The sequence below is a fragment of the Ostrea edulis genome, chromosome 10, assembly GCF_947568905.1.
Source record: "Ostrea edulis chromosome 10, xbOstEdul1.1, whole genome shotgun sequence".
Taxonomy (NCBI): Eukaryota; Metazoa; Mollusca; class Bivalvia; order Ostreida; family Ostreidae; genus Ostrea; species Ostrea edulis.
This window is the reverse complement of record NC_079173.1, coordinates 17,314,649-17,339,821: the sequence shown is the minus strand read 5'-3', so window position 1 is coordinate 17,339,821 and position 25,173 is coordinate 17,314,649. Positions and strand designations below refer to the sequence as shown.

General features: G+C 35.4%; 1 protein-coding gene across 2 annotated transcripts in view; it reads right to left on the bottom strand.

Moving 5' to 3' along the window:
- Positions 1-17,671, bottom strand: part of LOC125667473 (uncharacterized) — a 42,668-nt gene extending 24,997 nt beyond the window's left edge. For both annotated transcript variants that reach the window (XM_056152101.1, XM_056152102.1), the window contains exon 1: positions 17,436-17,671. In XM_056152101.1, coding sequence (XP_056008076.1) covers positions 17,436-17,515 — 80 coding nt within the window. In that variant the 5' untranslated portion in view covers positions 17,516-17,671. The remainder of the gene's footprint in view (positions 1-17,435) is intronic.
- Positions 17,672-25,173: the final 7,502 nt, after the last annotated feature.

The window sequence follows — 25,173 nt, the reverse complement described above, 5'->3', positions numbered from 1 at the left end:
CCATAATCCCAACAGAATATTCTACCAAGTGTGCTTTTTAGGGAATTTCCACTGTAAAGCACTAGCATAGCAATGTTTGCTTATTACCAAAAAACCGTTTCGTATCTATTTACTTTCAAGTGTGAGAAAGGTTACGGAGAGAGAGAGAGAGAGAGAGAGAGAGAGAGAGAGAGAGAGAGAGAGAATAACTGAATAAAACTAGTTCACTTATTTGTACATCTGTTGTAATTTATAGCGTCCAAATTCGCTCCATCATAAAAGAGACCACTCAGTATTTTCAGTATATTTCAATGGATAGCTTTAAAATATCCTCTGTCTGGAAAATACCGCGTATGCGTAATTTTAATAGCTGCTACTGAAAAAATAAATAAATACATAGAGGTATGCATACAGAATATAGGTAAACCCTTTGTCAGTTCACGGGAAGGGGATTTCATAACAAAGGTGTTTTGAAAGTAGTTCCTCGTGCCATTTACGTGTTACTAGTATTTTCCACAAGTGTAGTTTGGGTCATATTTTATCAAAACCAACTTCATTATGATTAAAGATAGACTGCCGTTAGATAAGTTCGTAATTTCCCGATTTACCGTATCTGAACTCATTAGATGTCTGTTTTACAGTGATTAGATTTCAAGGTGTGTGGACGTGTTTTTGGAGGATCCTGATTTGGGGGAATTTTATAACATTAAGGTCAAATTATCTTACGACATACGTTTTTTGTATGGTAGCTCTTTATATTTGAAGCGATTAAAGATACAAATGGGGATATCTCGTCGTGAGAATCGGGAAATCTCTTCGTGAGAATCAGGATAAAAAACGCAAAAAAAGAAAATCAAAGTGTTAGCAGTTCGGACAATAGTGACAGTAGTACCCTGGCTGTGAGTAGTGTTCTCAGTGAAGTGAACGACGTGCTCTATGGAAATTCAACATTGGCAGCTACACCAGTTATCGATACAAACAATCGAGAAAATATTACTTCTACACCGTTACCAAAAGCAGCATCGCAGAATCAACAAAATGTCTCTCTGGTGCAATCGCAAACAAATGATACATGTCCACCATTTTCTAAGGAACTTGTCAACGCTTTCCGTACGTTGGAGTCCAAAGTAAACGGTGTGTACAAAAAACTCGAAAAACTTGAAAGTGTTGAAACTAAAGTAGCGAGCATCTGCACTACTATCGCAAATTTTGAATCGGAACTATCCAACATACAATCCAGTGTAAACTCAAGTCTTCAACACACAAAGGATATGATTACAACGCTCGGTGAAAGAACAGATGGAGTAGAGTACCAGTGCAACGAAATGGACGACAGAATAGCACACCTAGAGTCAGAAAATCAAGCACGAAATGGGAAATGAGGGACAATTTAATCTTCTCAAATATTCCTGAGAGAGTCGACGAAACCCCAAATGTGACTGAGAACATTTTACGAGAATTTCTAGAAAAAGAACTGAAAATGGATACGGCTGATGAGAGCAACATTAAGTTTGACAGAGTACATAGAATGACGGGACGTAACAAACCCAGAGCAATAGTGGCGAAGTTTAACAACTTCAAACAAAGGCAAGACGTCAAATTCACATCCAGAGAACTGAAAGGTACAAACTTTTATATAAATGAACAATTTCCACCAGAAATCAACGAACAAAGACGACAATTAATTCACATTGCGAAGGACAAACAACGACAAGGACACAGGACATGTTTAGTGTACAATAAACTGTACATTGATGGCGTTCCATACAAACCACGTACCACCCCACGGATCCAGGAACCGATGAGATAGGAAATTGCGGGGGTCGGACATTCATTGCGTATAGTCGCATGGAATGTAAACAGAAATTTAGAGCAAAAGATATGTGATAGTGACTTCTGACTACGATGTAATATTTTTATCAGAATGCTGGATTCAACCTGGAACAACTCTAAAGTGCGATTGGTTAAATGACGAATTTGAATACGAATGTTTTCCTAGACTGAAGGGTAAAGGCGGTGGACTTGCACTGTTATACAGAAAAACATTTCGTAAGTTTGTATCAATTGTTAAATGTGTTGAAGACACACTCAAATGGTTAAGAGTAGAATAAAGAGACCATCCCGATATTCATATCTGTTTTGCGTCCATCCTCTAATATTCACTCCACTTTTCATACTGTATACATCCTTGTTGTTATGCAATACAATACAGTATATCAGACATTGGCATCACTAAGAAAAAACTTCGATTTCACACTTCCTGTTACTAATTCTGTCTCGGCATTCAATTCGTCTTACATCGGTTGACATCTGATACTTTTCGGGGGGTATTTAAATCTTAGGTTTATCCGATGATGACGCAGTGCTTTGAACACCGCGTCTTATCATTCCAGTGAAAAATATATTTAATGTCTTTTTTATGAAGTGTCGACCAATTGTAAATTTCATAATGGTTCACTTTTTAAAAGTTCTTCCAACTAGCCTTAGACAATGTTACGTGTATGGGGTAATTCAAATCACAACCAGCGAGTGGTATTGTCACAAGAATTGCTGAGTTAAAAGCATTAACCACAGTCGGGTCCCATTGTACATATACAAACTGAGAGAAATAGGGTGCTTGGTATTTACGCTCTGGGTGTTTTGTGTTTCAGCCGTACATTTGGGTTCCGGGGTTTCCTTTAACAAGATCCCGACCAAGGCTTCAATGTAAACTTGTCATTTTTCATTCTTAGAGAAGAGTTTTATCACCGACGTGTATGTATATACATGTAGAATAATTTCTAGAAGAAAAGTGTACGAACCATTGTCAATCGATTGGATATTAACATTACAAATATATTAAATGCCATTTGGAAATACGTATTTAATATGTATAATCATTGCATTATCACGATAAATCGTACATGTAGTAAAAAGAGTGTTAAAAGTGCCCGTCTCTATCCACATACTACATAGGCATGGCGATGTGTGAAAACAAATTATTGTATTTATTTGGCCTTTAGAAAGTAATGAACTAGAACGAATACGGATGAGCTTTTTGTAAAGACTAAATCGAAAACCGACCCAATAAAACTTTCTTCTTTAGTAAGTCTGAATTGGTCCTTTACAAATCAAAACAATCGAACACACAGTAAATATTACCCACGATAGTTCTAGCTTTATACCGTTACATCAATAACGTATACCCCCTTAACTAATACGTTTTAATATAAATGTGTAAAACAATATTTTGATCAATAGATTATTTAGGAATATAATCTTATTTCATATCATTCTGTCTCATTAATCACTCCACCATGCATGCCTCTTATTTCAGCAGTTGACACTAAACGCATACAAATACTACGGTTTGATATTGATATCATTTTTAATATTTTAATTTTTAATTTATATTGATATAATCGTTTTAAATATAATATAAATCCTTCTTCTTTTTCAGCCAATAAATAGGGATCTTTTAAGCGACCATTTAAATTGATTACAAATTAAACAGACAGATGGCGGGCTCGTGCTTCATGAAGACCCGTCTCCGCGATCATACCGAGGGAGATCCGAGGGTCGATCGACCTCAGATGAAGAACTGTGTTAGCTTTCTTCAAAAAGTTCTTCCCACGACTATACTGTGGGGATCCGTGGACGATCGACTCGAGAAGAAGGAGATGGACCCATTTACCACCTTCTGGAGAACCCATTGAAAAAGACAGCCCCCCTCCCCCCCCCCCCCCCCCCCCCCGTTCCGAGGGGATCCGAGAGTCGACCGCCGTCCCACCTCGTCGTAACAAACCAAGCGTATTAGGACCCCTACCGGGCTTTCTCCAATGTAAATCTCAACGGCAAGTTTCACGCCTCCTGTTTACAAAAGCAGGATAATTACGTGTATCGTCCATTGGATCGGAGATCCAAGTTACAAAAAAAAAAAAAATAATAATAATCTGTTGTTCTGACAGTTTGTGACTTTTGAAACACAGAAATAGACCTATAAATCGGACTCTAATGATACATATAATAGTAATTAATTATTGTATAAACCGATGGAAAAGACAAAACGCCTAACAAGGGTTGGTAAATATTAGATATTTTTAAAATTCTAGAGATAAGTGTGTGCCCAGATCCCAAATTAGGATCGGAACAAAACTTACGCTAGTGGCAACCAAAATCATCACCCTGAACCAAAATCATCATCACCCTGAACTAAACTCATCACCCTGAACCGAAATCATCACCCTGAACTAAAATCATCAACCTGAACCGAAATCATCATCATCACCCTGAACTAAACTCATCACCCTGAACAGAAATCATCACCCTAAACCGAAAGCATCACTCTGAACCGAACTAAACTCATCACCCTGAACCGAAATCATCACCCTGAACTAAAATCATCACCCTGAACCGAAATCATCACCCTGAACTAAAATCATCACCCTGAACTAAAATCATCAACCTGAAACGAACTCATCACCCTGAACTAAACTCATCTCCCTGAACCGAACTCATCACCTTGAACCGAAATCATCACCCTGAACCGAAATCATCACCCTGAACTCAAATCATCACCCTGAACTAAACTCATCACCCTGAACCGAACTCATCACCCTGAACCGAGATCATCACCCTGAACTCAAATCATCACCCTGAACTAAACTCATCACCCTGAACCGAACTCATCACCCTGAATCGAAATCATCACCCTGAACTCAAATCATCACCCTGAACCGAACTCATCACCCTGAACTAAAATCATCGCCCTGAACCAAAACCATAGGTATCAATTTTGACGTTCTGGTTGGAACACTAAAAACCCCGATCAAACCTCAACGTCTCAAGCTTGTGTAAATGTAGGGTGTTTTCATTAATGAGTTTCATTAGTTGACACGGGTAAAAATCACAAGTTGTAGAACTCCACTGAAGGTAGTTTCTGCCATCATGAAGCTGTGACATATTGATATTACTTTCTTTTACATTGCATGAATAATCAAAATGTCTTTGCTTGAAAACTGTGACAATGGGTAGATAGACGAACCAGCTTTATGTGTTGATTTTTTTCCCAACAATTGACTACGTTTCTCAAACATCAAATAAAATTAGAAAATGAGTCCTTGCAATGCTTCAGATTCTTTACAAAGGCTTTAAAGGGACTGGCTCACGTTTTTCGAAAGAAATATTTTTCATTTTTGATGTTACGAATTAAAAATATAACTCATTTAATGTTGACAACCAAAATGTGGACCGTCTGAATGCAAGGATAAGAGGAATTTTTTAACTTTGATTCTTTGTTATGTAAACAAAGACTCGAGTCTTTTTATGAAAACAAACAAACCAGTGAAACGTTAATTTTGTAATTTAAAGCATCGTCATTTTGAATAATCACAAATGCTAACTTTTATATGACACATTTTACCTAAAGTATATTTAAAATGTGATATATATAATAAACTTGGATAAATATCCATTTATTTTGAAAACTTCGTAAGCAATAACACACATCAATCTTTGTTTTCAAACCAAATAATAAACTCTCTATAATGAGCTTCTGTCAAGATGAATAACCTTAATTTTTTTTTGTGAAACCCTCTAAATATATTACGGGTAGACTGTAGATTTTGATCAATTAAAGTGAAAAACAAAATTTGGAGTAAAATCGTGAACCAGTCCCTTTAAGGTAAGTTCATACTCGCATTATCATCTAATAAAAGTATAGATAGTGTACTGATTTCCTTTTAGTAGAGTTGGAGCTAATACACAATCAAATAAATTTTCTTGATCATCGCTCTTATTAAAATGCAAGACATGCGCATGCATAGATTGAATCATATATCAACTTCAGAAAATTGCACATTTCTTTACCAAATTCACACAGAAACTGGTTATAACGATATAATAATATGACAATTTCATGAAACTGTTTCTTTACAACAATATACAAAATGTCTGTGAAAAATAAAGGAAATAGATCGCATAATGGACTTGATAGAGAAATCAATGAAAACAGAGTTATTGCCTTTTGAATCAAAACATGTAAATTGATTATTCATATATTATAACTTGAGACTTTTGAAATATCTAATGTTTAACAATAATTTTCTACAATAACTATCAGAAAAGACTCCAACAAAACTTATGTTCCTATCATGCACAGTCTGATTAAAACCAGCCCCCCTTCTCCTATCGGCCTGACGACGATAGGAGAAGGGGGGCTGACTTTAATCAGACTGTTATCATGCATAAATCTAAATAAATCAACGATTTTGTAAAATCCTAGTATAACGCCACATGAGGATGGAATTGCTTTTACTTGAAAACTGTGAACGTTGTTTACTTTGTAACATCTCCTCAAAACACACCAAGTTCAACAACCTGTCATTTTCTCAAAAATTTCAGAAAATTAAAATCCCCGCTACATACACATTTTCGATACCTATACAAACACCATGAAAAATAAGAAGATCCTAACTTAAACACTATGGGAGGAATTAGACGGACAAATCATGAAAATAGAGACAGAAATCCCCGAATGGACGGACAGACGTACAGACATCGCTGTACCATAAGACTGGCGCATAAAAAAGAATCATGATATAAAAAGGAGTACAAGCTACTTAGGAGTCGTGTCTAGTTTGGAACAATAGCGGAATTCACAGATAAGTCCTCTTAAGTATTACAGGTAAGACGCTGATCTTTGTATTCTGTGTGTTTTAATGAGAGCACCGTTATCTCCGTTTAGAATGAGTAGACGTGTTTACAGCTAGATTGGTATAAGATACGCTGATTTACAAATATTGAAGTCCTCACGGAGATACAGTGTTACGTGGCAAATAAACTTACACGCATCTTTTTCTTCCTTATTTGTGAATGCTATGGTTACAATGTTATCTCCAGGAGATAAGCTTATAGAAATCCCCAATAAGGAGCATACACCGTGACCAACCGTTTTCTTTGGGTTTTCCTTCAGAATGAAACTGTCTGCTTTAGCTTACATTTACCGATAGAAATTGAATATTTTATACCTCATCTGAATCACCTTGGTTCTGCTGTTGTTGATAAGCTTTGATTTTTAAAGGGTTTTTAAAAAAAATCTTTATTCCTATGAAAAATTTCAAAGGGTCACGACATAACTGAACTTGAATTCACACAACATGGTGATGTCTTAACACCAATATGATTGATTGTACTGTATATTGTTTAACCTCCCTCTTGAGAATATTTCACCAGACTATTACCGATGAAGGGCTGCAACTTTTATGCCTATGCTCGGCGCATATGGTCTTTGAGCAGGGAGGGATCTTGATCGTGCCACACCTACTAACTGTGACACGGGACCTCGGTTTTTGCGATCTCGTCCGAAGGACCGCCCCATTTAGTCGCCTCTTACGACAAGCAAGGGGTACTGAGGACCTATTATAACCCGGATCCCCACGATATTCTTTTTCTTGGTTATTTCCCCTTTGAAGGGGGTAAATATGAACAAACTTGAATCTTCTTCACCAAAGAATGATGTGTGCCGAGTTTGATTAAAATTAGCCCAGTGGTTCTGGAGAAGATGAAAATGTGAACAATGATTTCCCTTTGGTTATGGTTTGCACATGTACATGTTTGAAATTTCTGAACCCATTTCTGAATGCGTCATGGTACGCTGATTAAGGTAGACCTCTGAGGCACTGACTCATGGACTAATAGGAAAGCCTTATTATAATCATTTAAGGGCAGATAATTGCTTTGTTAAAAGAATTTTTACAATATTTCATTTTTTATTCTTCTTTAAGAATAAAAAAACAAGAGGGGGGTTGAAACATGTAAGGGAAAACTACTCAAAGTTGTATTTCCCCCAGATTAGTCAACAGAGTGTTGCAGCAACACGGGTTGTAAGTGCACAATGGCTAATTATCAAAGTATTGCGGGTTCGAGCCCCAATGGGACAAATATTCTTTTTCGTAACTGATTTTTTTGTCATCAAAATTTCATAATGGCATAGCAGGAAAGCTTACTATTGATTAATTTCATCTTGATGAAGGTTAATTCGGGTTAGCATGGTAGCAGGTGAGCGCCAAACAGGCCACGTAGACCTCCTATTTATAAGGGCACTATCTGAAGAACACAACCATGTTAATATCAGTTTGTCATACTTCCTACCCAAAGCAGATTTGTGGGTACTGAAAGTCGAACCCACTACACATTTAAACATCTTATTTAGTAAGAAATGCAACAGGAACAATAATGATTTTTCATGCCAAAAATGTTGCCTTGCATGTTTTAAACAGCGAAAGAAAATAATAGGTGACCTGGTGTCAAATAACTTGAGCATGTGACGGTGATACTGTGGCATCATTGGCTAAAACTAGTTTGCGAAAAAATCATTTAACACTTACAGTGTGCCAAATACAAGACAGATTGCGAAGAAAATACACAAATGAAAGGTGAAGATAACGAACAGTGATCAATCTCATAACTCCTATAAGCAATACAAAATAGATACAGTGTAGTTGGGTAAACACGGACCCCTGGACACACCAGAGGTGGGATCAGGTGCCTAGGAGGAGAAAGAATCCCCTGTCAACCGGTCACACCCGCCATGAACCTATATCCTGATCAGGTAAACGGAGTTATCCGTATTCAAAATCAGTGTGGTAAGAACGGCCTAACAATCGGTATGAAACACTTTTACAGGAGTATAGTAATTCTGTCATTTCTCTCTTGTCATCTGTGTGACATGTATGTCACACCTTGTAGATACACTAGATGACACACACTAAGTATTGCTGATGTAAGTGCCCGGCAAACACTATTGATGGATTGGGCTGCAGGCTTAGCCTACATGTGCCCACTCCCTAGAAGGTTATAGTTCATAGTTTATCAACAAAATTACAGTAACTTGATGTGTTTATTATAAGGTCTTTATTAATTTATTTGTCATCTTTTACGTGCATTTATATGCATTTGAAATGATTTTCACATTTGATTTAATGTACTCTAAGGATTTCTGGTATTGTACTCCGTGGCCGAGTGGTTAGAGCATCGCGCTCAAATTCACACGGCTTCTCACCTCTGTCGGCGCGGGTTCGAATCCCGCTCGTGTCGGTTCGGAAGGTCGGTGATCTCTTCCCAGGTACATTTTATCTGGGTTCTCTCTTCCACCAATAAAAACTGGGCACCACCAGATAATTGAAAAATTGATGAGTGTGGAGGAAAACATCAATCAATCAATCAATCAATCGGTAATAGTCTTTTCGTATTGCAGTATAAGTGTTACATGTATATACTTGTGAACGTGATTGTGTGATAAGATAATCACTGATATGACAGCATGTTGCAGAATAAGAATTGATTGGTCATCAAATTTACTTCCGGTAACGTTCTCATTCTTTCATAACACTAGATGGCACAGTTCTTGGCTAATTTATTATAGAAACATACTTTTGATATCAAATATGAGTTGGCGATCTCCTTCGCCCATTCCCTGATATGTCACCTTGCGATACCTGCTCAGTCGATCCTTAGGAATCACACAAGCTGTTCAGTGCTAATGCTTGTTCATTCACATTGCCTGCTCGTCTCGTGTTTCAAGGTCAAGGTTACAGATCGGATCCGATAAATCAATGACAATGTGATCGTAAACACCCTAGAAGCAGAACTTGCTTACTGTTTACAAGATAAGGTAGAACCCTATTGAATCATTAGCCGACATGTAGCTGAAATCTGCAATATACTCATTGTGCCAAATCCCATAATCACGCTTTCTTTATTCGCTATTACCATGCGTATTTGAGACCATGCAATGCCTTTCAAATTACTTTGAAAATCTAAAAAGTCAATGTCACCTATCCTGAAGTCTAATGCAGCGATTTTCGATGCAGAGTCTTGATTTTTGACAATCCCATACTTATGATGTCACACCGCGTGCAGTTTTGCAATATTATAAATATTCAGGACACAAGACATTTACCGATGTACAGAGGGGCGTGACAGTCTCGTCACTGCACAAATTGACTGCCACGCCCCTCTAGCTGTGCAATCAATTCCATACATGAAGGAAAGTACTGTAAATATAACGTTTTCAAAAGAGCAGTTGGTTTGTATAAAACAACCATGATGCCAAAATGAAAAAAGTTGTTTACTTTAGATTGAATTTAAAAGTTATTTGTTTTCTCTTTTGTTGCAGTCTTAATTAAATATCTGTAGTACAAATGTAAAGATATTGTCCTCGCTCTTTAGAACCCATTTAAAGACGCACCAACATCTTCTAGAATAAACTGATTTGATGCATATTTAAAAATCGATAATGTGAAAGATTTAAATTTTGAAAAAGTGACTGTCCTCGCCGATCGAGTTTGATATCTATATTAAGTTTATATAACTGTGCGGATTTACAACATTCAGAAGACTATGACCGAGTACATGTAATAGTATGATGGTGGGACTTTTACAATAGCGTTGCCGTGCGACACAGGGAGGGTAGCTAGCACTGACTGCTACAGTGCAACAGCGCGATATATCATTCATTCATTCAATATTTTATTCCTCTTTGCAGAGAGTATATCAGAATACAACATATGTACAAATATGAAAATGTGAGAACAAAGAAGAAAAACAAAATATTACATAATTACATGTAGATGAATAAAAAAGAAAGGAAATGTGATATAAAAGGAACTCATTGTATTACTAACTTTTAGTTGAAATTCATATGCACCTTTTGTATATAGCAAAAACTTTAATTAAATAATTCCCACATATAAGTAGTAACTTTTTTTCCTTCTGTTCTGACAGTGATACATACATACATACATATATATATATATATATATATATATATATATATATATATATATATATATATATCTTCTTCATCAAGGGCACATAATTCTGCACAGACACACAGATCAAGGTTTGTAAAATCGTCCCAAAATTGTTCTCTGTTTGAGGAAAAGTTGGGACAACTGCAGGCAATGTGTTTAAACATATCATTATATTCGGAATTACAAAGTTGGCATGTATATATGTTTCTCATGGGAGGTATTGTCTAGAGTTTAACTAAGGTTTTAATAATTTTGGTTTCTTGTGTCGACCATATGATTTTCTAAATTCTTTGCAACCCCTTTCCATCATGTAACTGTATAAATCGCGTAAAGTCTGAATCAAGATATGTTTGTTTATTCCATTCACAATCTTCGTAAAGAGAAATAGAGGATTTTACAGTTTTTTACAGGTATATTTGTTTGGGAAGGCACCAGATTCCAAGTAAGATGCAAGATATTGAGTCAAGGAGTATTTATCCAGAATATCTTTAATGAATCCGTGTGTGGTTTCCCATGGGTTACACAAAAATCTAAAGAGTCTGAAGAGAAAAATTTGTTTTGCCAGCACATTGTGAGAGAAATTGCACAGTTTTCCTAAAAACAATAGTTTCTTTTTATCAATTTCAGATATGATAGGTCTGAGACCTAATAAGCTTTCACACATATCGGACCGCGTTGATAGATTTAAGCTTTGAATATCTTTAACGATAAAATGTTGAAGTCAACGCAACATCTGAAGATCCTGGGTTTTAAGATCATTCCAAATTTCACATCCATATAATGTAGAAGGTATGGCTACCTTTTTATAAAGATTCACAAGAGTAACTGGATTGAAATTTTCTGAAGAAAAGTGTTTTATGGAGTAATAAGATCGTCTGCCTTTGTCACATGTCTCCTTTGTCCTGGTTAGAGATTTGAAATGAGGGTTTTGAATGATCCCAAAGGTGATTGTAGTCATTCTTTACAGAAATGATTTCATCGCCCACTAACCATTGATTTGAGACGACATTATATCTATAATACATGATTTTTTAGCGTTGAAAGAGAATCTACATCTACAAGAATAACTATGCAACATCCAACATATTCTGGAGTGAGTGCGGAGTTGACGATAAACAGGCAATATCATCTGCAAGAGTTGGGGTCGATGACTCTATATTATGAATTCCGAAGTTTTTATTTATGTGACCAAGTTCGTTAAGTAAGTCATTGATATAAACTGTGTATAAAAATCCAGATAAGACACCACCTTGCCGTATTCCTTGTTCAACCGGGAACCAGTCTGATTGTTGGTAATTTACAATTACAGTACTTTTGGTATCAATGTGGCAGTCGTCTATCAATGTCCATAATTTTCCCTTGATACCTATACTATTTCGTTAACGTTACAAAGCAATCCTTTTCTCCATACAGCATCAAAGGCTTTTCGGCTGTCTAGAAAGCATGCATATACACGTGATCCGTTTTCAATGTGATGTAAGATTGTTTCTTGAAGGTTAAATGTAGCTATGATAGAACTTAAACCTTTAAGAAAACCTTGTTGTTGAGGACTCGGGTATTTCTCTTTGAATGTTACGTTCATAATCCTTGTGTAGATGATTTTTTCAAAAACTTTGGATATAATAGACAATAATGAAATGGGTCGATAGCTGTCAGGAGAAGTTTTTTGTTTGTTTCCACCCTTGGAAATTGGTACTATAAAACCTTGTTTCCATCCAGAGGGGATTTTACTTAGTTTTATTATGCTGTTGAGTAATACACATAGATATTTTGACTTTTTCCATGAATCAAATGTTCTGAATGAATTTTGTAGGACCCAGGGGCTTTTTTTTTTAAAAATTTTAATAGTGTTATAGAATCAACTACGTCCTTTTCTGTAATATTTCCTCCTGTAAGATCGGCAGAATTTTGAGTTTCTTGTATTTTGATACAATTGTATTGTCAAATGGTATTGTTGTAAAATTGATTGCCATACATTTCATTTTGTCCGTGCTCGTGCACAGTTGAGAAGTATTCAGCAAAAACTGAAGCGACACTTTCAGGTGTATTTCCTACTCTTTCGGCAAATGTATTTCCACCTCTTTCGACAAATTGTATTAGTACCCGAGGAAAAACCATAGTTTATAGTGCGATTCAGAGTCTGCCTTTTTGTTTTAATGCAATAGCCGGAATTGTTAATCTGGTTTTCTCTCAATTAATAATACCATATCCGTCCTCAACAAGAGGATGACAAAATGGCAGTTATTTATACATATTGCGGAATCAAACAATATCAAAATATGTTGCACTTAATGAAGTTAACGCAGGAGCTTTTGAGTACAACTGCAAAGAATGCAACAACTAAGTATTCACTGGTTCAATACTGATCCTATTGGTGCAAATATATTATACATCTATTGCTGAACCCTATCCAGTTGAAAAATTTTGTGTCCATTCGAATTTTGAAAGGGTTTGACAGGGACTATATTTTGTGGAGGAAGGATTCACAAATCAAAAAGTTCTAATTCTGCATGATATTACAGTTTCTGTTTCACCCAATTATGTATCGTGTATTGTTATACCCCAATACGTGTATTTCAGTTTTATAATTTATGGTACAGGTAGTTGAGACTTGGATCTACTTCAAATGTTGTAATTTATTAACTTGGTTGATATATTTTTTCAAACAAAACACCAATTCTTAAAACAAGTTTTAATTAATTTACTCGAAATTTTGTATAAAAACTCAGTATTTTCGTCAATAATTCAAATTTTTTATCTCCAACCCCCACTTTTTTTAAAAATGTATTTTAAATTGGAAGACCAGAGCTTGAAAATTATGTGAAAATTTAGAAATTGACATTACCCTTAATGTAAAACTTATACGGTACCAATTTGATGCACCAGATGCGCATTTCGACAAATAATGTCTCTTCAGTGATGCTCAACCGAAATGTTTGAGATCCGAAATAACAATGAAGCTTTAGAGCTATTATAGCCAAAAACAGCGTGCCAAAAAAAAGTGGAGTCAAATTCGTCTAAGGATAAGTAATATGTCCTTTTAAACTCTCAATTTTGATAGCATGAAGTTTTTCGTATATCAAGTGCAAAAAGCTCATTATATATTTCCTTTACTAGTAATAATTTCTTTTTTCATCTGTAGTGTTAGAGGACATGGTTATGTATCTATTCTATGTAATGATTGATTTGTGTTTCTTATGTTGTGTTGACACTAACAGAAAAATCAAGTTTAATTAAAGAAATTGTAAGTGCAAAAAGGTCATTTTTAGAACACCATAGCTCGATAACAAGCCGTGCGACCACAGGTTTTCTTTTTAATTTCCTAATTCTCCTTTAATGTAGAAATCAAAAATATACTTTCCAAAAAATTTACATTACTTCAAATGTCAGGTGCGAACCTCTTTTTTAATAAGAAAAAAGCTGGTGACGCCTCTACATGGGTGAAAAATCCTCCAAAGAGACGTTAAAACAATAAACAAAAACCCATGGAATTTGACTGGTCCGGATTACGTAGGGATTACAACTTATGCACGCTTCGCCAACCGAGAGACCGTGTCCATTAAAACGATTATAAAACCACCCTAGTGTCTGTTTCTTCGTTAATCGTCCTACATAAGAAGGGAAAATCGCGGGTCTTTTGCATATCATGTAAAAACTCTGACATAGCAAAGAACCCTCACTACTACGGCTGCAATTTTTTAGCACTTCACTGTGTTATAGAATTTAAGACTTGCGACTTTGTCGTAAGTTGTTTTGTAAAACAGGTACTCTTCAATTTTTAGAGAGAGAGAGAAGAAAGGTATAAAAATAGTGCTGCTTCTCGTCACGCATTTACAACATTTCAAAACTACACAACTTGTGTACTGTTTGGGTTTTATTCCTGGTTAGATATCTGTATTTTTGTTTCAATAATAAACTCTGCAATGTGACGGAATAGCAATGGAAGCGCCTAAGTAAGTTATACATGTTTCGGTTTCGTTATGCGAGGAAAAAGATCATACTGGATAAATATGATATCAACCCTTACAAACATTCAGATCTACAGTTACTGGTGTATTTATGAATCAACATCTTTTTTGTACAGGAATGTCCTACCCAGTATTGGTATTATAATATAACGATGCACAACAGACACTGAAAGGCCTCAAAAATTCATTGTTTTTCCACATCTCCTTTTTAGTTACTACTGGTACATGTCAAAGTAGCAAGGAAATTTCCTTGTTTTTGAAAGCAGAATTAATCTTCCGGGTCTTTAGCACCCAGCCTAAAGAGGAATCAAAATAAACTCTATGTTTAAATGTGTCAAGGATATTGTCAAATAACGACGTCTTCACGCAAATTCTATGTGCAGCGCAGAATATACATGCATGTAACTCGATCTAACTCTTGTTTATGAAAGTTGTTCTCTGTCGTCAGATTACTGATCCTATGATCTATTCATTCAAGAAATAAAGTTCATTTTGAAATTACATGAGGGTATGAAGTGCGACGCTTTACGCCTGCCTACTTCTCCAGAATCTCGTCATTGTATGCTTACATCTGTCCGGATTTACAGTCGTTGAAACTAACGCACTATTGTACATTCATCAAGATTCATCCCAACATTACAATACAAATGTAAATATACAGTACATTAGGCCTAGTGTATTTCACAGTCGTAGAAAAACGATCGTCTAATTGGCCAATAATACATGCATGTGATACATTCATAACACCTTACGCAAAAATGATGTGGTTAAAATATTTTCATGCTTTGGTATTTCGATTGCGGTGTTGATGCGGTGTTGATTTGTTTGTTATAATCATCACAATCGGAAGATAACTCAATAGACATTATATATATATATATATATATATATATATATATATATATATATATATATGACACACTTCACTTTTGCTGCCGATTTCAGAGAGAGAGGACAAGAAACTAATAAAAGAAAAATTATTTCATAAAGATGTTTCCCTTTAATCATTTTCTCTGATCCCCAATCGTGGTCTCAACCTAACTCTGAGCACCATAATTATACAAACCTGAATCTACATTAACTGTGAATGCTTGCATATTAATATCATTATGATTAACATATTGATATGATTAATTATGGTCATGCTGTAATTGAGATGAAGATTTTAAAGATGTTTGAAGGAAGCATGTTCTTTTGAATAAATTTCAATTCCTTTTAACCAAGGATAATTTGTACGAAGTTTCATTGAAACTGTGCTTAAGTTTCAGTTGTTCGGACGAAGATAAAAATGTGGAAAGTTTACGAATAGACAGACAGATGGATGACCAGAACTACGAAAAACAAAAGGTGATCAGAAAAGCCCGTGGCACTTAAGCTTTCAGTTCAGAAGAGCTAAAACCATTCAATGACTGAAGAGGTGCGTTGAAATATGATGATATTGTCAAATACAAGTACTCTGACACTTTTCGTTAACTTCCCATCAATCATTTAGAATATTTCACATCAACAATGAAATTATCATTAAAGTATACTTTATCAGACCAAACCTAGCGCCCCCAAAGCTTTTAGTACTTTGATTATACTAGATTTTAAATAAGACATCAATATTATGGTATTCTATGAATGGTATAAAATCAAATACTTCATTGTAGCTAAAAATAGTGTCAGAACACAGCCTGTCTTTTTCTTCTGTCTACATTCATTGGTAGAGGTTGTGCAATTGTTGGTCAAACACGGAATGAAACGTCCTGGTATCAAGGAAAATTCACAGCACTACATTTCTACTATTTCATATTGACATTTTCTTTTCATTATTATCGGAATTTCCACCAGTTAAGACAGACGTGCATGTACAATACAGTATCAATATTCATACGCGCAATAATCACAGCTGGAGTACATACATGAAGAAATGGTTACCAGTACAATTGTAAGATATCAAAATAAAAAAACACTGGAAATGTGAATATAAACATCTATATCTATTTGTAAATAATTCATTTGCGACTAACTATATTGCATAATAATCAAATCACATAAATTGTATTCATATTAGTTTAATGAAAGACTTGCGATTCGGAATGGTTAAATTGGGTTTCAATGGAGAAAGAGAAAACATGATATAATGAAAGGAGGAAGAAAAATTGGAACGACATGGGATTTTTAAATCATTCAGCCAATTGGATTGCACATACACCTTTACAGTGCTTTTAAATACATACGAGAGATTCTTACAGGGTGTTTTTAGAGTATAAAATTACAAAGAAAGCAAAACAACTCTCTTTAGAAGTTCAAGTGTTATTTAATCATCTCAAAAACTTGAATATGCTGCATCTTGTCGAAATAGTTTCTGTATTATCGCAGTATGTTTCACGTGACTGAAATACACACTCACGTGACTGAAACACACAGGCATACACACTACTGTTTTAGATTGATTAATGAAAATCAGACCGAGGACGGTGAAATCAACAAAAACCAAAGTGAACTGGATTATTACATCTGACCTCCTGATTCATGCACTACCGTGACACTAATCCAGTGCCATACATAATACACTGAATTGTTAGTTTTAGTTTGTTTCATGCGCACATGGGGCTCCATATTATGCCAACTGTTTTCCACATCAGCATTCGCAGGTACTTTTTATCTAATTTCAACAAAGATTGATCAATTATAAATGGTTATTTCTTACCCAGACCAGGCTTCGGCAAGTCCAAGAATCGAAAGTAAGAGAAAAAGAACAGGCCTCGCCATCCACAAACTCCGGAACATCTATGATCTAGCTCCTTGTGCTGCCTAAATACAAGTACCTCTTTTTGGTGACGAAAGACCCCGATACTTAATTAATCAACACGGAAGTTTGGATTTTGTCCAGATTTGTTCCAACAGGGTTTATAGAATTGTTATTCTTCAGAGTTAGAATTACCAAAACTATTCGTGCGCTATACAATTTTGACCTATATATGTGCTTTCTAATTATAGTCGGGAAGTTTTATTCAGAATTCCGTTCACACTTGTTTCAGACACTAGAACTTGTGTGTTACATTAGCATAATCAATATCTTTTCTGCAAGTACATGGCCATTTTTGATAAAAGCTGATACAGAATACTTTGAGAGCAAAGGGAACTAAATTGTGAATTTAATTGTCACTGCACCCCTGGCGCCTAGGGGATGGGATCAAAACTTTACCAAATGATCAAACTATGTGTATAATCATGATGGGATAAAATGTCTCTACTAAAAAATTTTAGTTTCATGGTGATTCATAATTATAGTGCAAATGCATTATTTCTTTGGAAATCGTCTGAAATCCTGGATGTCCAACAATGAAACCAAGTACATAGAAATAAAAAGAAGAAAAGCATTCACCAAATTTGTGAAACTCATCCTGGGTCAGAAGGTCTGGTGATGAGGTTGGTTGGTTATTGTATAACGTCCCGATTTATTTTTCACTCATATGGAGACGTAACCACTGTCGGTGAAGGGCTGCAAAATTTAGGCCTATGTTCGGTGCTTACGAGCGGGGGGCGGGGGTGTCTTTATCGTGCCACACCTGCTGTGACACGGGGGCCTTGGTTTTTTGTGGTTTCATCCGGAGGACCGCTCCATTTAATCGCCTCGCACCACAAGCTAGGGTTACTGAGGACCTATTCTCAACCGGATCTTCACAGGACTGGTGATAAGATGAGCGTTGTGTTTTATAGTTTGGTGAATAGAATAGAATAGAGTAGAATAGAATATGATTTATTTCCAAATTAGTGCCCTCTCGGGCATACAGCATACATGATTGTTAACATTTCAATGTGCAATGACGATAAAAAGAAAAGAAAAACAAAACAAGAGTAAAATATGCACTATTAGTATGAGCAATGTTCATACATGAGACATTTGAACATGATAATACTTATTTGTATTATATGTAAGTACCACCGTGTATCCTAATGCAAAACAGTCAGAATATATGAGTGGACTTTACTTCCAGTTTACAATGACGACGCGAGAGATAAGACCTTGACCGAGTTGTTGCTAGACGACAGGGGTATAATTTTTATATTTAATTGAACTTCTCGCCAAACTTTGCAAGCAATTGACATGGTTACATTTATAAAGTACAAATATCAGGATTATCAACTGCGAATATTCAAGGAAAACTGCGGATCACTCATCAATATCAAAGAATAGAATAAATCATTGTTATTATCATTACAAAACACAAGTATTATTTGGGTAAAAAGTGGGAGAAGTTCTGAATGAGAGAAAAATGTAAGAAACTGCAGTTATGAATTTAACCCTTATACATGTGCATTTAGCGAAGAACGAGCAATGAGCACTGGTACGTGTACGAAAATGAGGCAGTTTCAGTTAATAAATACCTCGCCCCCACCCAAATTATCATTTTTATATTTTAAAGTATGGACAAAAGCACAATTTATTATATTTTATTTTGTCTCACTTGACAAGAATTCTATATAAATTTATCATTTTTCTTACCCCCCCCCCCCTCTCTCTCTCTTACTTAATAAAAACACTATGCTACACTGTACGTTTCAATGCACATTCGTGCTCAAATGTCAAATTGATTTGACAAATGTTTCTGATTATTTTACGCCTATCTTTATAAGAGGCATTGTCAATAAATATATTTACTCCTTTCCCCAAATCTAAAAGTTTTAAACCGTTTGTCTCTAATATAAAGAGGAAATATTTCTCGTATATTTCTGCCCCACATATGATATACGTACAAGAAACAGTTTATCCGCATCAAAAATATATAAATATTGCACAATCTAAATGTAAATTCACGGTCACACTATTTATTTTGTATGTACGTGCATTAATTCTGGGAGATTATTTCCTCAGTTCGATATACTATATCTGTATTTACAGTAAAGTGGTTTACGCAAAATCTACGTGAGAATAAACCTTTTATACTATTTAGAAGCGTTTAGGTGTCAGCACGAGGCACACGATGTACCTGTTCTACCCGTGCTGGTTGTTCAATGCAGTTACATGTATCTCTACTCCCTTCGGGGATGTTTTTTTAATTGCGTGTAATCCAAAAGACCGCGCTCGTAAATTTTGAAGTCATGCATGTGCATCTGTAAATTCTTAGCGCTACTTACTAGACCATTTTTAATTCACATGCATCATTTATACTCTTGTATTAAGAAATATAATACTATGCATCTTTAAAAGTCAAAATATATAATTATGTTCCCCAAACAAAGTTTGGGAACATATTGTTTTTACTCTGTTTCTTATTATGTTCCCCAAACAAAGTTTGGGAACATATTGGTTTTACTCTGTTTCTTATTATGTTCCCCAAACGAAGTTTGGGAACATATTGGTTTTACTCGGTTTCTTATTATTATTATTATGTTCCCCAAACAAAGTTTGGGAACATATTGGTTTTACTCTGTTTCTTCTTCTTATTATTATTAGGGTCTTCCGTCTTTTAGGGTCTTCCGTCTTCAGCGGAAGAACCTTCTATTATTCTATTGTTGATTTTTCACTTTTCTTATTATTAGGGTCTTCCGTCTTCAGCGGAAGACCCTTCTATTATTCTATTGTTGATTTTTCACTTTTCTTATTATTAGGGTCTTCCTTCTTCAGCGGAAGACCCTTCTATTATTCTATTGTTGATTTTTCACTTTTCTTCTTATTATTAAGGTCTTCCGTCTCCTGCGGAAGACCTTACTATTATTGTTCGCGTTCTTCTTCTTCATTATTATTATTATTATTATTAAGGTCTTCCGTCTCCTGCGAAAGACCTTACTATTATTGTTCGCGTTCTTCTTCTTCATTATTATTATTATTATTATTATTATTTTCCTTGGTAGTACACGCGTTTTTCTCAGCCATTTCTCGATCGATTTTCACGAAATTTTCAGGAAAGATGTCTTTTGGTGACGAAACTTTGCTTGCAAAATTTCGTGCTTGACGTCACTTCCGGTCAGGAGTTATCTCTCTTTTAGTGACTTTTTGAAGGGCCTTGTTGTCCACGCATCTCCTCCGTTAGTTTTGAAGCTAGAGTCTTGAAATTTCTACACAAGATAGAGTAAACATTTTAGAAGATTTGTGGGGGATTCGATTTTACCGGAGGCGATTTGCCTAAACGCTCGCCTGGACCTGAAAAAATGGATGCCAAAATTCTTCGCCGATTTCGGCGATTTTTGACCTTTGATCTCCAATATCTTTTTTCTTGCAAATATTTTGTTAAGACATGTAGAACAAAAGTTGTGCACATTTACGAGATCTTTTGGAAAATATCAAGATTTAGGGGCTAGCCCCTTAAATTAGGGATCTAGAAGGGCTCAAAGTCTAGATCAAATATCTCAACAATTGTTAATATTTTGGTATAAGTCAAAGAACAAAAAATGTTCATCTCAACAATCCAAATCTATTCATATAAAAATTTAGGTCATATGTTACGTAATAAGGGATTTTAAGGGCCAAAACCATAAAATTTTTACCCCTTGTATCTCGAAAACGACAAATATTTTGAAAAGCAATAAAGAACAAAAGTTGTTCAGAATGATGATCTGAACAATATGCATATTTCGTTTTTACCCTATGTGGCCCCGTTAGGGAGCTACAGTTTGGCCCCTAAAAATTACTTCTAGAAATAACTCGAGAACGGTAAAGAATTTCTAAATACTTGTTGAACAAACAATGTTTGAAATGTCATGACCTTTCTTACGATATCAAGCAAAAGGGGCTGACCCTTTAAATTAGGGGCCCAGAAGGGTCCAAAGGTTTATGAGAATATCTCAGAAACTAGTAATATTTTGTAATAAGTCATTGAAGCGGAAATGTTCATCTAAACGAGCTTGTTCTTATCAAATCAAAAAGTAGGTCATATGTTACGTAATAAGGGATTTTAAGGGCCAAAATCATAAATAATTGACGCCTCATATCTTGAAAACGACAAATATTTTGAAAAGCATTATTGAACAAAAGTTGTTCAGAATGATAATCTAAACAATATGTACATTTCGTTTTTTCCCTATGTGGCCCCGTTAGGGAGCTACAATTTGGCCCCTAAATATTTCTTGTAGAGATAACTCGAGAACGGTAAAGAATTTCTAAATACTTGTTGAGCAAAAAATGTTTAAAATGACAAGGCCTTTCTTACGATATCAAGCAAAACGGGCTGGCCCTTTAAATTGGGGGTTCAGAAGGGTCCAAATGTTTTTGAGAATATCTCAGAAACTATTAATATTTCATAATAAGTTGTAGAAGCGGAAATGTTCATCTCAACGAGCTTGATCTTATCAAATCAAAAAGTAGGTCATATGTTACGTAATTAGAGATTTTAAGGGCCAAAATCGTAAATATTTGACGCCTCATATCTTTAAAACGACATATTTTTTGAAAAGCATTATTGAACAAAAGTTGTTCAATGTGTCATAACCTATCGATCAATATCAAAAACTGGGTCTGTGGGCCTCATGGCTCGCCTGTAGAGTCGATTTTTGTCGATATCAGTCGATTTCAAAAACTTGTAACTGGTAAATATTTTGTAAGGACATATTGAACAAAAGTTGTTCAGTTTATCGAGATCTATCGATTGATATCAAGAAATAGGCCTATGGTCCTAATGGCTCGCCTGTAGAGTCGATTTTTTGTCGATATCGGTCGATCTCAATAACTTTTTACAGGTAAATATTTGGTAAAGACATATAGAACTAAAGTTGTTGAGTCTATAGAGGGCTAACAAATGACATCAAGAAATAGGCCCGCGGGCCTTATGGCTCGCCTGGAGAGTCGAATTTCAAACGAATTTCACCGCAACTTTGCTTCAGAAGCTTATGACATGAAAAATTGATTATATCTAAAGTGTCTTAAAGTCGGAAACTAAATTGGGACTCATTTGTCTTCTTTCTTTTTTTTCTTTTAACTCCGAGTGCATCAACAAATCGGACGGAAGACCTACTCGTTGCTCGCAACGAGATCGTGTCTAGTTATTATTATTATTCTTTTTTTTCTCCTTACCGATTTTTGTGCAGAAGATTTCTCGAAGATGGCTGGATCAATTTGCTTCAAATTTTCAGGATTGATGCGTTGCCATTTGAAGTTTGTACCGCCGTTTCAATTTTTGAAAAATCACTTCCGGTTGGAAGTTATCCCCCTTTTATCGATTTTCAGATGACCATTTTGTCCAGACAAAAACTCAAAAACGATAAAAGCTAGAGTGCTGAAATTTTCAGTGATGTTAGACGACATGTTGTAGTTGTGCACCTGGGTTTTCAAAATTTCCGGAAGTGCCTAGTATGGAAGCTCGGTAGGGGTCGAAAATGGAGTTTAAAAAAGTGTCTCATTTTTCTCCACGTTTTAAATCATAACTTTTTACTCGTAAATATTTTGCTTAGACATATATAACAAAAGTTGTACAGTTTATTGAGATCTTTCGTGTCATATCAAGAAATGGGCCCATAGGCCTCATGGCTCGCCTGAACCATTGAATTTCTGTTACAATGATTAACTTTTTTCTCACGAAACTTTTGATAAGACATGTAGAATAAAAGTTGTTTAGGTTTGCAAGATCTATCTAATGATATCAAAAACTAGGCCTCAGGGTGTCATGGCTCGCCTGAACAGTCGAATTTGTATCACAATTAATAACATTAATAACTTTTTTCTCGAGAAACTTTTGACAAGACATGTAGAACAAAAGTTGTTCAGTTTCGCAAGGGTTAACTAACGATGTTAATAAATAGGCCTGCAGGTCTCATGGCTCACCTGAACAGTTGGGTTATTGTTGCAATCTATAACATTTTTGTCAAGAAACTTTTAATAAGACATCTTGAACAAAAGTTGTTCAGTTTTGCAAGATCTTTCGAACAACATCATGAAAAAGGCCAACGGGCCTCATGGCTCGCCTGAACAGTTTGATCAGTGTCACAATTACTAACTTTTTTCTCGAGAATCTTTTGATAAGACATGTAGAACAAAAGTTGTTCAGTTTTGCAAGATCTTTCAAACGATATCAAGAAAAAGGCCCACGGGCCTTATGACTCGCCTTAACAGTGATAAATGTCGCATAACGTTATACTCGTAAATATTTTGTTTAGACATATATAACAAAAGTTGTACAGTTTATTGAGATCTTTCGTGCCGTATCAAGAAATGGGCCCATGGGCCTCATGGCTCGCCTGAACCATTGAATTTCTGTTATAATGATTAACTTTTTCCTCACGAAACTTTGATAAAACATGTAGAATAAAAGTTGTTCCGTTTTGCAAGATCTATCTAATGATGTCAAAAATTAGGCCTGCGGGCGTCATGGCTCGCCTGAACAGTCGAATTTGTATCACAATTAATAACATTAATAACTTTTTTCTCGAGAAACTTTTGATAAGACATGTAGAACAAAAGTTGTTCAGATTCGCAAGCGTTAACTAATGATGTTAAGAATAAGGCCTGCGGGTCTCATGGCTCACCTGAACAGTTGGGTTATTGTTGTAATCTATAACATTTTAGTCAAGAAACTTTTAATGAGACATCTAGAGCAAAAGTTGTTCAGTTTTGCAAGATATTTCAAACAACATCATGAAAAAGGCGAACGGGCCTCATGGCTCGCCTGAAGAGTTTGATTAGTGTCGCAATCAATAACTTTTTTCTTAAGAAAATTTCCATAGGACATGTAGAACAAAATTTGTTCAGTTTTGCGAGATATATCTAGAATGATATAAAAAAATAGGCCTCCGGGCGGCATGACTCGCCTGATCAGTCGAATCTGTATCGCAGTAAATAACATTATTAACTTTTTTCTCGAAAAAAAGCTGACCCCTTTAATTAGTTCCCAAGAGGCAGAGAGAGTCTTTAATTTATAACATTTAAATGATCAATATTTGTAAAACATTACCAAAGCTAAATTGTACGTCTAGACAATATATTTGTATCATTATTTATGAACGAAAATGTCAGTAAAATTCTTATCTAATCACATTTAAATTTGGACGGAAGACCCACTCGTTGCTCGCAACGAGATCGAATCTAGTTATTATTATTATTCTTTTTTTTTCTCCTTACCGATTTTTGTGCAGAAGATTTCTCGGAGATGGCTGGATCAATTTGCTTCAAATTTTCAGGATTGATGCGTTGCCATTTGAAGTTTGTACCGCCGTTTCAATTTTTGAAAAATCACTTCCGGTTGGAAGTTATCCCCCTTTTATCGATTTTCAGATGACCATTTTGTCCAGACAAAAACTCAAAAACGATAAAAGCTAGAGTGCTGAAATTTTCAGTGATGTTAGACGACATGTTGTAGTTGTGCACCTGGGTTTTCAAAATTTCCGGAAGTGCCTAGTATGGAAGCTCGGTAGGGGTCGAAAATGGAGTTTTAAAAAGTGTCTCATTTTTCTCCACGTTTTAAATCATAACTATTTACTCGTAAATATTTTGCTTAGACATATATAACAAAAGT